The 10,927-nt window shown below is 43.6% G+C and overlaps 1 protein-coding gene across 1 annotated transcript; it reads right to left on the bottom strand.

The window, feature by feature from the left end:
- Nucleotides 1–4,790: 4,790 nt before the first annotated feature.
- On the bottom strand, nucleotides 4,791–10,210 carry stxbp6l (syntaxin binding protein 6 (amisyn), like; the record flags this gene model as incomplete). Its single annotated transcript, XM_080833102.1, has 7 exons — nucleotides 4,791–4,814; nucleotides 5,820–5,989; nucleotides 8,209–8,319; nucleotides 8,823–8,942; nucleotides 9,150–9,294; nucleotides 9,738–9,868; nucleotides 10,057–10,210. The coding sequence occupies 7 exons, from the start codon at nucleotides 10,208–10,210 to the stop codon at nucleotides 4,791–4,793; spliced, it is 855 nt and encodes a 284-aa protein (XP_080689228.1).
- Nucleotides 10,211–10,927: the final 717 nt, after the last annotated feature.

Here is a 10,927-nt window from a genome sequence, read left to right as displayed (position 1 = left end):
TTCTGCAGTGATTCACTGACCTGATTTATAGTTGACTGCATGTCTAGAGCCACATACCTCTAAAAAAAAAAAACCCTGATCTACCTGACAGTTAGGAGGTAAATTTGATTTTGTGGCCAAGACCTAGTAAATCAGCTATTGATCCTCCAGCGGGTCAGAGAAGTATTTGAAATATGGCGCTACAAATCAATAGTGGATTTGCACTAAAAGTTCACCTAGCATGTGGATATTTAATATTTTATCTAATGATTCATTCCCAGTTATAGGCTACTATATGTTTCAAATCAGAGTCCATTCCTGGAGCTGCATTTCTTCTCAAGATTTAAAATCTCTCTTCCAGAAGATAACTGGAAGAGCCAAACCACAGTGAATAACAGCCACCTTTTTCTGGTGGGCAAGCCGGTAAAAAAGCAAAACCCCTCCTCAAACACTGGAAGCAGCACTCATCTGACCAGCCTCGCCATCAGGTGACCTACTAATGATTACTAGACAGGAAATAAAACTAGCTATAGGCTGAGGTGATGGGTCGGCTCCAGGGTAATCTCGTAAAGGTCAGTCACAGGCACATCTGCCTTAACCTCTTCCAGCTTACTCTCTCTGTGTGTGTGTGTGTGTGTGTGTGTGTGTGTGTGTCTGTGTGTGTGTGTGTGTGTGTGTGTGTGTGTCTGTGTGTGTGTGAGAGAGAGAGGCAGCCAGGGCTGGACCTACCGTGGATGCATAGGATCAATGGAGGATTTATGTGTTCAGATTATAGCTGCCAGCAACAAAGTCACAGGGTGGCCTTCTGGTCCGCTCCCGTGCACCCTCACCAACTCCCGCTGTGTGTGTGTGTGTGTGTGTGTGTGTGTGTGTGTGTGTGTGTGTGTGTGTGTGTGTGTGTGTGTGTGTGTGTGCACTCATGAATGCTAAACGACTCCATCAGCAGCCATCACGCGTGGCTGATGGAGAAATCATGTCACAATCTGTGGAGAAATTTAGGCACTGGGGCAAGGGTGGGGTGGGGGGGGTTATAGATGTGAGGTTGTGGAGGGGTAGGTTGGGGGCAGAGGGGTGGGGTGGGGGGGTTATAGGTGTGAGGTTGTGGAGGTGGTAGGTTGGGGGCAGAGGGGTGGGGTGGGGGGGTTATAGGTGTGAGGTTGTGGGGGGGTTATAGGTGTGAGGTTGTGGAGGGGTAGGTTGGGGGCAGAGGGGTGGGGTGGGGGGGTTATAGGTGTGAGGTTGTGGAGGTGGTAGGTTGGGGGCAGAGGGGTGGGGTGGGGGGGTTATAGGTGTGAGGTTGTGGAGGTGGTAGGTTGGGGGCAGAGGGGTGGGGTGGGGGGGTTATAGGTGTGAGGTTGTGGAGGGGTAGGTTGGGGGCAGAGGGGTGGGGTGGGGGGGTTATAGGTGTGAGGTTGTGGAGGTGGTAGGTTGGGGGCAGAGGGGTGGGGTGGGGGGGTTATAGGTGTGAGGTTGTGGAGGTGGTAGGTTGGGGGCAAGGGGGCAGGTTGGGGGTTATAGGTATGAGGTTGTGGAGGGGTAGGTTGGGGGCAGAGGGGTGGGGTGGGGGGGTTATAGGTGTGAGGTTGTGGAGGGGTAGGTTGGGGCTTGGGGACGGTGAAGTAGGGGACCAAATCTAGGATTTTTTTTTTCACCTATGAGATCTGCACTCATCTGCGATATCTGCCATCCAACCCCTTGTGGCGATGAATGATGGGTTTCGACCTTCATTTCGTACCAAGACTTCCCACACCAGCGTCACCAATCACCCCAAAACGAATAACGCATAATCCCCCAGAATGCCTTGTGAATGCTGATGGTGCATGCAATACATCAACCAGCTGGGTCATGCACTGGAGCCAGATCACCCCCCCCCCACACACATACACATACACTCCTCACTCACTCACACACACACAGACACACAGACACACAGACACACACACACACACACAGCTTGTCAGCATCCACATGAGGCAGCACTTTGACAAGACGGAGCACCCGGATGGCGCTCGGCATGCATGCATTAAAGAGGTCAGGGATGAAGAGATGATGAGCGGTGTGTTTTTTCTTTCTTCTCCTCCTCCTCCTCCTTCTTCCTCCTCCCCTCTGATGGCAGACACAGATGAGTGTTTTGAAGGTTGACAATCACCTTGAGACTCATAATGGCGGAGATGATGATGATGATGATGATGATGATGATGATGAACATGAAACCCAACTCTGAAGAATAGATTAAAGCACAAGAGCTGCACCTACACCAAGGGGTGAACCAGAATGTGAGATTTCATACAGAAGGATGTTGGACTGGTCAAACAGAAAAAGCAATCAATCACCTTTAGCCTTTGAGAATATTTTTCTTGACACATAGACATGAAAGCATACGAAGCCATAAATGTCCAGGTAAAATGTGCATTTGATAGATTTCCGCAACAGCAATGTCGCAATATGCTTTCTTATTGTCATTGGAGTACGTTTCTTCTATAGGAACATGTAGAGCAGCGCCCTCTACTGTGATGTGAGAGTTGTTACAGGTATATGAGATCATGTCCCTCACTACAAATTCCAGAGCTAAACTGACTAACAAATAAACACACAGAACACTGGATGGGTCCCGTTTCATTTACTTCACAGAAAGGAGAGTTTAGTAGTAACAGCTTTAGTAGTAACAAATACAAGTACAAGAAATACGAAACTGTAGCCAAACTCATTATGAATACAGACTTAGACAGGGAAGGTCAAAAAGTTCACTGTGCATGGCCTGGCTCTCACCAGCAGATCTAATTCTAGTTCTGAGTTCTGAGTTCTGAGTTCTGAGTTCTGAGTTCTGAGTTCTAATTAACAATTGAAAACAGACTCTAACTTCTTAGCTGTAATTGGTCACTTCCACTGTCAAACACATACATCAGTGAACATAAGTAGTGTACATTGTAATACAATAGGCTTAGGTTGTCAGAGTGACAAGAAACATAGTATCAGTTATTGTAAAACATGAACTGAAAAAGTGACTACAGAAAAAAAATGAACAGAGATTTTAGACATTTGTTCAGTGTATCATTTGAAGCAGAGAGTATACACAGGCTTCTCTTTAACACAAAAGAGGTTAAGCCACCAGGCACAGCTGGCTACTCTCAGTCAGACGACTGACTGAACACACACACACACAACCACACACACACAGTGGACTGACATTTGAACAAGTGACAAACACATGTCGTGCTAGTAGGTGTAAACACTAAAGTGACAAGGACCGCATACATGTTTATACTATACTCACAGTTCCTATCCACACATTTCACCACCTGGGCTACACTCGTGTACTTCCTGTCACCTATAGACACACTATAATAACCACAACCCCGTCCTTCCCTCATGCTACCACTCACCTCTTTGAAATGGGACCAACATATGAAAACTGAATGTAGTAATGACATCATATAGACATTCACGTTCACATTTTTGTCAGCAGATGTTTAAAAATACATTAAAAAATAAAAGATAAAAGGCAGGCTTGTCAAAGCATGACAGTGTGAGTATAACCCAACTACAAAATGAGCCTGTATGAGACACCGGCCACATGTAAGCTCCGTAAAAAGACTTACTGTATACAAACAATACAAAATGAACTCCTTCTAAAAACACATTAGACACCCAGTATGTTAGAGCCATCACAAGAGCCTTATGACAAGGGAATACATTACTGTGTGAAGAAGAGGCCAACGTTCTCATAGAAATTCCAGTTGTTAAGAGATACATACAAAGCTTCCAGGCCCCCCTTTTCATACGGTCAATCATACACTTGCATAAGTCTGGCAAAGAGTAACTAATTGAACTAATTGAATTGAACTAATTGAAGAAAGACCTAGAATGCAGGGAAACTATGGGGTATATATATTACTGATGTGACCCACACCACTGTGTCCTCGTATGTCCTTGTGAAATTAAATAACCCAAAGATAATACCGGTCTTCAAAACTCACATCAGCTTAACCCTCGTACCACACTAGCTTGCTCCTTCATCCAAAAAAAACACACACAAACTCCAAGCAGAGCAAGACAGCAACCCAATAACCACACACATTTAAAGTAAAGTGTTCCAGTTCCTGCTTCAGTTGATCTATTCATAGCACAAATAACAATTTAGTAAACATGTATTGGATGGGAATATAGTCCCTGCAAGAGCTCTGTTGTCACACCAGTACAACTTTCTACATGAACAGCATGCTGACAAACCAGTGCATGTTTGGACCATTCAAGCGTGCAATAATCCAAAGAGAACAGATTTTAGGGTAATTTAGACCTAAACATACTTTATCAGACACACATAATTTGGCCTGTCTAATTACCGCTGGTATTCCCTTTAAAAGATCATTCAAAAGTCCCCATGCCTGACATGGGAAACAAACTCACTCGATCAACACACCGGAGAGACAGTAAGAGCATTGTGGCTCACTGGCGCCATCTAGTGCCTCAGGCCACCTTGTGGTCACAATCCTGCAAATCATGTGATCTTCCTCTGGCTCTGGCCAGCTGAGGAGAAGTCACGCTTTTAGCTGGGTGGCGATGGTGGCACTCTTTGTCGTCTGTGCTGCCTACCGGGGACAGTTCGATGCACTGATGCACTGATTCAAGTGACACAAAGAGGAGCAGTTCGTGCACGGCCTGTTGACAGCCACACTAGAAAAAATATTAAAATAATACAGAGCACAGCCACTCGACAGCCAACATTACTGATACTGCAGATTTTACAGAATTATACACCCAGAGGATGGCCAGCATGTGTAATGGTAAGCCCTTCTCCAACACTCTCCCTGTCAGCAGCTGTACTTCAAAGCCAGCTGGAGGAGGGGGGAGAGGGGATAGAAAGAAGGCATTTAAAACAAATCATCCAGTTTGCAGTCTTTCCAAAATCCATTTCTTAAAGGTTTTTAGGTACAGAGGCAGACTTGTAGAATACTATTAATAATAATTGATAAGGAAGATATGGAGGAGGAGAGGATAGTGATTTATAGCTGTAGAGCCTCGTCCATTACATGCATATAGGCGGTGAAGAGTCAAGTAGACATTATGGGAAAATAATGTCCTCTCCAAAATGCTCCAAGAAGCAGAGGCCAGCGGCTTACTTCAGGTCCAAAGGCTTGACTTGGCAGTAAAGCAGACGAATTACAAGATAATTACACATTAGAATTCCAATTGGCACAATAATGTCATGCTGTTGTGAAGGTCTGTGTTGAGCGGTAGGGTAGCATTTAAACGATACAGGAGGAGAACAATATATTCCCATCACAGGTTGTGAATGGCCTTTTCAATGTGAACGTGATGAGAGAGCTAAAGAATACTCAATTCTGACAATGAGTTCACATAGACGCTGAACTAGATTAGGCAACAGGCATTATCTTAAATAGGTTTGATGGACACTTGGCATGCTATTCAAATATGACTGCCTTTCATAGCAACGAAGGAATTTAGTAACTGTATATTATGACCTGACAGAGTTTTAGCAGCACTCAACACTTAAGCTATGATTGTTGACATGTCAATACCTAGCCGATCCAAAGGTACCAACCTTATAGAGCATGTTATTTCCCCAAATTTCTTAATTCTTATTACTTCTTTTCCCAAAGCCATGAGGTTAGTGTGTACTTCAGTGTCAGAAGAGAGGAGAGAAAATCTCACCAAGTAAAAAGACACCAATTCAGTGCAAGAGCTTAGATATGAATAATACAATAATTTAAGTGATTTAAAAAGAAAAGAGGGATTTTGGTGAGAAACAGCTACAAAAGCAAAATGGTGCTGCTGGAAAAGGGTGCCATGAGGAGTCCCTACACCGTGCGTGTCCTAACCTTGGTCGCCGTGTCAGAAAAGAGCCTGGCACGATCCTTCATGTGAGCAGTCTTGTCCTCGGCGCGCAGCAGACGGTCCCCTCGTTCGCCCAGTGCCTGGCTGGCCCTGCGGACCGCTTTCTTCATGCTGCCACTCCGCGCTGGGGACGGTGTCCTGGATTTGACCCCGGCTGTGTGTTTGGTGGGGGGGGGGGGGGGAGGGGAGATATTGATGGAATAGGAAAACAACTCAATTAAACAAAAAAAATGAGAATATAAATGGATATATTTCTATTCACCCCCCTTCATTGATGGAATATGAAAACAAATCAATTAAACAAAAAAAATTGAGAATATAAATGGATATATTTGTATTCACCCCCCTTCATCAGCAAGACAACGTTCCCAGTGTCTGTTTAATTAACTGTTTTCTCTTCCTAGTCCCACCTTCAATAATTGCTGTCTATAATGTTTCATCTCTGGGGACAGATTCAGCCTCAAGTGAAGTGTCCCTCCGCAATCAAACTCTTTTAGTCGAGTGTCTCACGTTCTCATTTTACAACACATTAATACCATACCTTCAAGTCTCACCAGGGACCTGCCATATTGATTTTATTTCACTTTGTTCCATGGTTGCTCATGGTATAATCCAACAAGAGTGTTTGAGTGTTTGGAGCCTCCTTAAAATGATGGCCCTGTGTGAAGCCTGCCAGACTGAGTCATATCTAAGTGGCCATGGCTCCCTTAATGCTGTTAATCAGGTGCAGGGTTTAAGAAATGCCAGCGGCTGAGAGTTAAAGGTACAATATGCAACAATTATGCTTCAGGATTAGGGTTAGGATAAGCAGTTTAACCTTAAAATAACAGCTTAAAAAAAAATTGGGGCGCTACAATGACATTTAATATGGAAGTTTGCGTCGGCGCCATTGGCATAGCAGGGTCGATAGGCATATAACTGCGTTCTGTAGTTTCGCCTGCCGCAGCCCGCCGACCTGACTTGTTTACCTTCTACCGATCTAGTAAGTAGCTTATTTGCCGTCTTGCTTAGTCTTGTGTTGCACTTGCTAGATGTTTGACTGTGTAAGGACAGTCGTTGAGTAACTAGTTTGTCATAATGTCAGCACATTTCAAGAGATTTCGTTAGTTTTAGCTGCTAGCATACCTTTAGCGAATAGCTATTAATCCTTATTGCACCTTTAAATAAGGAGCACATCTATAAATATAGAAAATAATACTTCTGCGAGCCTGTAATCTGCTTTGGAGGAACACGTCTGGATGTGGGAATGTTGCACTACTGAAAACAGGTCACAACATCTCAAAAAAAAAAGAGGTACCGTAAGGAACTAACACATCCCAACATCATCATTGATCATTCTTGATATATAGCCCAATAATAAATGGCATTGTCGAGGGCACCACAATCGGACGTACAGCTCTATTAGAATCTGCCACTGTTTGCCACCCTCTCAATTACTCTCCCTCTTCACTATCTGTCCACCAACCTCTTCCTCCCTCTCTCTCTCTCTCTCTACCCTATTCTCTTAAACTCTTTCTATATCAATATCCCTCTCTCTCTACCCCTCTCTGCCTCCCACTTTCTCCTTCTCTCTCTCTCTCTCTGTTTCTCCCTCCCTCTCTTCCTCCCTCTATACACCCCCACAATCAACAAACAACCAACCTTCTCTCTATCCCCAATTCTACCCTCGCCTTCCGCACTTCCACTTATTTTATTTTATTTTGTCAATGTTATGTTTGATATATATGTTAATGCCTTTTTAAGTTGTTTAGCCACTATCACTCTGTTATGTTTGATATGTTAATGCCTTTTTTAAAGTTGTTTAGCCATTAACACTCTGGCAGGGGGAGTGCCAATGGAAACTAGCCTTTTGGCTACAATTGGGTACATTTACATTTTAAATGTTTATTAATGTACACTGTCCCTCTTCAACAAATAAACAAACTGAAACTGAAACTCCTGCTACAGCCTGGCACCTCTCCGGCACATTACAACATCCTGGTCAGTCAGTTCCCTTTGTTAAGTGTGGTGCCATTGCACGCGCCACGGCTCCTGCCTGCGTCCTCAAGGCAAGCCTTTGTAACGCTCCTACCCCCTCCCTGCCTCCACCAGAACAAAGTCCCCTGTGATTTCACCGCCTCGCCCCAAAAAAGGCCCATTCTCCAACACCAGCCCCATCAGCACCACAGAGATCCATCAGCATCTGACCATAACAAATGGCTGCCCTGAAAATGATCTCCCAAAAGAGCTGCTTTTGCCTCGGTCACATGGCTTTCAGGAAGAAAATAATGGTTTCTACTTGGAAATCCATAATGGACTACCAGGCAGGGTGGGTAGGATATTCTACAATGGGTGGAAAACACCCAAGAGCACATACACTGGGGGAGTTTGTACCTGACTTCCCTTGACCAGCAGGGCGGCGCCGTGGAGGGGGTAGCATGGTGCATTTCATTTGGTTCAGGAAGATCTTGCAGCGGTAGATAACCATGTTCATCGAGCAGGCATCTAAGACATTACAAAAATAAATCAGTTTTATAAACGAGCAAACATTTCTCATTTTCCATATGGGAATTTCTCAAAAAAAAATATGTTGATCACAAAGAGAACACAAAGGATACCACCCATAGATTGAAGCCTGTCCGTTTCAGCAGTCAAGTCAAGTCAAGTCAAGTTTTTTTATTGTCAGATACACAGAACAACAGAGTCGGACTGGGCACTGAAATGCTTAGGACAGGACACCATACCACACTACCATAACCTAACAAGACATCACATAACATATAAGTACTCCAACATGATATAACATAACTTAACAATAAGTACTGAACATAAGATAAACATATGAAAAGACGGGGTAGTAGACCTACTAGATAAACAATAAATATACAATATAGATACTAAACATAAATACACATACTAAGCAGATACTAAACAGATAAACATACCTACATGAGCTAAACTGAACATAGTCACACAAAGTCCTTCTTCAAAAAAACTCACAGCCTTACCTTCCATTAGTTTGGACTGGCAGTTGATGAAGTTCGTCCGTGGGACGGCTGGTCCCTTGCGGCCCTCTAGTCCCTTGCTGCCCTCTGGTCCCCCAGGTTTCTGCGGGCCTTTGACATCACCTGGAGTGGCTGGGCCATTTTTCATGCTTAACTCTTACTGTATATATCTTATTTATTTACTTATTCCACTTTACATATGCACATACTCTGCACTTTTATTGCTATTTTGCACTTCTGGTTAGATGCTAAACTGCATTTCGTTGTCTCAGTACTTGTACTCTGTGCAATGTCAATAAAGTTGAACCTAATCTAATCTAAGATAATCACCTGGATTGGCTGGGCCATCCTTGCACATCCAGTGGTTCTGGCAGGCATGGTAGAGGACCTGGATGAACATGCACTTCTCGGCATCAGACCCAGCCACCCACTGGTCGAAGGAGCGGTCGAAGACCAGGTCAAACTCGGGGCTATCCTGGAGACAGGGATGTTTGGGATAGGTCAAATGCAGCCACCCTTCCGCAATGTTCCATGACACTGCACAATGCAGAACACTTCCAATGCCTCTGATGACAGCTGTACAATTATCAGAACTACATTTATTCATCCATTTTCATTCCACACATGCTTTTATCAAGTGTATCGACTTGTAGTACAGGTAAGTAAGTACGTAAGTAAAGTTTATTTTTAGAGCACATTTAAACACAGCTCGCACTGACCAAAGTGCTGTACATAGTGCAGTGATATATTTTGTCAGTATATCTGCTCTCTGAGAGCCCAACCCATTTTTTTTCGGTGCTGTTAGCAACTTGCTAAATATAGACGAAGTAACATAAACCCTCCATCCCCTATGTCATCCATGAGATTAAGGCAAAGGGAGGACATAGCTGAAGTAACCGAGGAGGGAGAAAGGCTCACTTTGTTGGGGTTGATGCCATTGACCTGACGGAGCTGCTCCACAGTCCACTGGGACCTCTTGGCGAAGTGAAGGGACCCCTCAAACTGCTTCACCTTTGTGATGAAGAGCTGAGCGGGGAGCTTGTTAGTCGCTGAGTGAGCAGAATAGAGGCCATAGAGAAAGTCATTAGTCCTTCAATAATTAGTGATGTGTGCTCCAGAATATCAAAATCATATGAACATTTGTTTGAACCAAACTCAGAAAAAAAATTCTGTCAGTTCAGCATATAAAATATAACACGTCCTTTGACAACTAAGACAACTGTAGAACTAACATTACCTGACAAGCAGATAAATGTGGAATACTTCCCCTTGCGGGCTGCAGAAAGAAATGGGAGTTTTCTCCTGTTCCTTCTTCTGACCTCAATGGAAACCAACAACTTCTGATCGCAGGGGGCAAAGATCTCTCTGTTGATGATGGACTGGATACTCATGCTTGAGCTTTGGTGAAGCTGATGTGGTTTCAGTTTAAGACAGCCGGTATTGAGGTTGTCTTTGTATGCAAATGGTCCCTGTCAAATTAAATGCAGGCTATTTAACTTATTAAATGCTCTTAACATGTAAGCAAGATATTTAGGAGAGTTTGTTATTTAGAGGTTACACAAAAAGTTGGTCATGGATTTGTTCACAGCCTACAATCATTTAATTTCATGACAGACGTTGCGCAAATCGTTTTGGCCAGCGACATTTCAGAAATATTTTTACCTAGGATAAAAAATGCAGTTAGGACAAATTGCACCAATAGCTTCATAAATAAACTTAATGTGTAGGCCTACACGTGATATTGGCAGACAAACAATTTAAAACTGCTGTCCAGTTTTATCCGTACATCTCCTTGGCGACCACTGAAACAATACAATCACATCTTTTTAAGTCAACATATCAATACAGCTGAAACACTGGAGAAAGTTCCGTCTAAAATCAATGACATGAATTCAAAGCATGAATTTACCTGTTTGGTGTAGATTCCTCACCACACAAAGTTGTTATTGGTTGACTGCTGTTATCTAGCCTACTCGAGTGACTTTTAGACCTCTGATAAAGCTTGTAGGTTTAGTATATCCGTTTATGGCTGATCAAGTCATTTTTGCGAATGAAGCAGTAAGGTTAGATCGCAAGTTATCCGAAACACCGAAATGCACCCGCTTCGA

This window comes from Sprattus sprattus, assembly GCF_963457725.1.
Source record: "Sprattus sprattus genome assembly, chromosome: 2".
NCBI classification, from domain to species: domain Eukaryota; kingdom Metazoa; phylum Chordata; class Actinopteri; order Clupeiformes; family Clupeidae; genus Sprattus; species Sprattus sprattus.
Note: the sequence above shows the minus strand (reverse complement) of the source record. Positions and strands in the feature narration are given on the sequence as shown.